At 66.6% G+C, this 2911-nt stretch overlaps 1 protein-coding gene across 1 annotated transcript; it reads left to right on the plus strand.

Moving 5' to 3' along the window:
- The first annotated feature begins 419 nt into the window (after positions 1 to 419).
- Positions 420 to 2594, plus strand: CCDC188 (coiled-coil domain containing 188). The gene is given in 9 exon segments (XM_030836700.1): positions 420 to 956; positions 1062 to 1169; positions 1324 to 1428; positions 1516 to 1572; positions 1680 to 1739; positions 1830 to 1894; positions 2083 to 2140; positions 2269 to 2318; positions 2408 to 2594. Coding segments are annotated over 9 exon segments (1227 nt in total).
- Positions 2595 to 2911: the final 317 nt, after the last annotated feature.

The raw sequence follows: 2911 nt of genomic DNA on the forward strand, positions 1-2911 counted from the left end.
AGGCTGGGGGCAGGGTCACACTGGACACTTCCTGTTGTTTGACTTTGTTCTAACCATGTGTCTGCATGATCTGCTGTACATTTTAAGAAAATAGTTGAGGTGGGTGTGGTGGGGACGATGCAGAGGGGGTGACCCCCTGAGGTTACTCGAGGAACAGGGACACGGTGGGAGGGGCCCTGCCAGCCCTGCTCTGACCACCACCCCAGCCCATTATGACCTCCCTGGCCATGCCCAGGCCTTTGTGACAGGTGCCCCTGAGGCACCTGTGAGCCATGACACCCAGAGGGCCCTCAGACTTGTGAGGTGTCTCATGATCTAGTCCCAAGGGGCAGATGGCTCACAGGGCCATCTGTAAGAGGGTGGCAGCTCAGGCCAGGCCAAAGCCTAGACCTGGGGTCAGGAAGGGGTCACAGGGAGGTATGGAGGGGCCGAAAACCCTGGGACCCCGTGGCCACTCCCACCCCCAGTGCCCCTAACCCCCAGCTTCGAGCAGCCATGGAGGATGCCTGGACCCACCCTGCCAGGGGTTTGTAAGGTGGCCCTGCATGGCGCCTCTCAGCTCCACCCACTCAGTGGAGTCTGCCAGGCCTTTCCCAGCCCCGGGGACAGGGGGTGGGGGGCCCAGGGTCGGTGACGAGGTACCTGGGAACTTTATCACAGCTGAAGAGGGAGAGATGCAGCGACAGAGGCCACGAGACCACCCGGCGGGGGCGAGACAAGGACAAGTAGAGACGGGGCTGGGGTGGGGCTGTCCCCTGCACTCAGGCCGCGAGCAGGGGACACCCACGCAGGGGGCGGGGCCCAGCTCAGGGCCCAGACCCTGCCCTTGCCCGCCCCTGACCCCGGGGGCAGGGACCCGGGCCTCGCCCAGGGCAGCCCCCTCCCAGCTCCAGAGCGTGCTCCTGGGGCCTGCAGAGCAGTCCTTTCTCCAGCTGGAGCAGGAGAACCAGAATCTGGTGAGTGCGCTCCCAGCCCTCCCAGGCCCCAAGCCCTCCACCACCGCCCCCTTCGACCTCCTGCCTGCGAAGTGGCTGTTCCCATCTCTCTGCCCCCACCCCCAGAAAAGGCAGAACCAGGACCTGCGGGAGCAGCTGGGGGCCCTCCTGGGGCCGGGGCAGCAGTTCCTGCCCTTGTGCCCGGAGCACTTGAGCTGCATGGCCCTGACCTGGGTGAGTGCGTGGCGGGGTGCGGCCCCAGTAGGACGATGGGAGGCTCTGGGGAGCTCCCTGCCACTCCATGCGCTACCCTCACCCCACTCCCAAGCAGTCCTTGACCACGGATGCTGCTGATGGCCTTGGGGCTGAGCTGGCGGCTCCTCTGCAGCCCCTTGAGCAGGCCAGCGCCCGGCCCCTGAAGGACAGGGCCCCTCTGCAGCTGCTGCAGCAGGAGCTGTGCCGGGGGAAAGAGTCCTTCGTGCAGCAGTCCCAGGTGGGCCCCGGAGGCCGGGGGCGTGCGGGGAGGAAGGAGCTGACCACCCGCCAGCCCTCCCTCTGCCCACACTGTGCCTTCCCCCAGAACGAGCTGCAGCAGATCCGACTGTCCTTTGAGAGGAAGAAGATGGCCATCACCGAGGTGCCCACCTGCAAGGGTGGGAGGGGGCGCTGGGGCAGCCACCTGTGATGTGCATCCTGCATGGGTCCCGCTCCTTGGGGCGTGACCCAGTCTCCACCCTCCACCAGGTGTGGGACGGCGTGGCCGAAGTACACATGGCCCTGAACAACCAGGCCACCGGGCTCCTGGTAGGTTCCTAAAGGCAACACCCAGAGGATGAGGGGGCTGGGTGGGGGCAGTGGGGTTGGGGGACCAGCTTTACCCTCTCTGCCCCCCAGAAGCTCAAGAAGGACATCCGGGGGGTGCTGAACCAGATGGAGGACATCCAGCTGGAGATTCTGGGGTGATGTGCAGGGTTGGGAGCCAGCGGGGCCTGGCTGAGCCGGGATGGGGGTAGGTGTCCAGGTCAGGATGGGGTGGACCAATCCCTGACCCCTCCCCAATTCCCCTGCACCAGACCAGGTGGTGCCAGGCTGAGGTGGGGGGTACATGTGGCGCTGACTGTGTGCTGTCCCCCCCCACCCCCGCTAGGGAACGGGCCCAGTGCCGCAGCCGGGTCAGGAAGGAGCAGCAGATGGCGTGCATAGGGGTAAGTCCCCCACCCCACCCTCTCCCTGGAGGCCCCGCTTAGGGAGCTGGAGAGGATCCCTGTGACCAGAATCACCCTTGTCCTGAGGGAGAGCAGGAACTCGCTCTGACTCAGCCCCTCTCCCGCAGAAGGCGCGGCCTCAGCTGGGATGTTCCGAGGGCCTCAAAGGCCAGCTCTGGTAGGTGGCCGTCCAAGCTCAGGGGCAGAGCCCAGTCCCCAGGAACTGTCCCCTGGGTGCCCCCACCCCCTGACCACAGCCGTCCACAGGCTGCTGGCCCTGAGGTTGCTGCTGGGCGCCCTGCTAGCCTGCACCGCCGCCTACGTGTACATGGTGGACCCCGCGCCCTTCGAGGGGCTGGTGCCGCCCCTGCTGAGCCGCGCCACCGTCTGGAAGCTCCGGACCCTGCTGGGCCCGTTCTTGCGCCTTGAGGTGGACGACTTCCTGCCCTTCTAGGCCGGAGGCCCAACAGCCCCAGCGAGGAGGAAGCAAGGCGGCTGGTGTGGCCCAGGGTGCCCAGCGGCCGTGCCAGCCCCCACCCATGGCACTGCCACGCACCGGTCCCAGCCCAGAGCCTTGGAGGAGGGTGGAGGCGGGGTCTGTCCTGAGGACTGGGCCTGCGACTGGACATATAGTAGTGACACAAGGCCTGTGCACTTGTTTCCATGGAAATGGGGGCGGGGCACAGGAGGCTTTGCCGCCTTCTGAGGCGGATCTTGCAGTGAGGGTCCCTGCCTGGTCCCTAGGGTCCCACTTGCAGTGGCGCCCCTGCC

This window comes from Globicephala melas, chromosome 13 (genome assembly GCF_963455315.2).
Source record: "Globicephala melas chromosome 13, mGloMel1.2, whole genome shotgun sequence".
In the NCBI taxonomy this organism is placed as follows: domain Eukaryota; kingdom Metazoa; phylum Chordata; class Mammalia; order Artiodactyla; family Delphinidae; genus Globicephala; species Globicephala melas.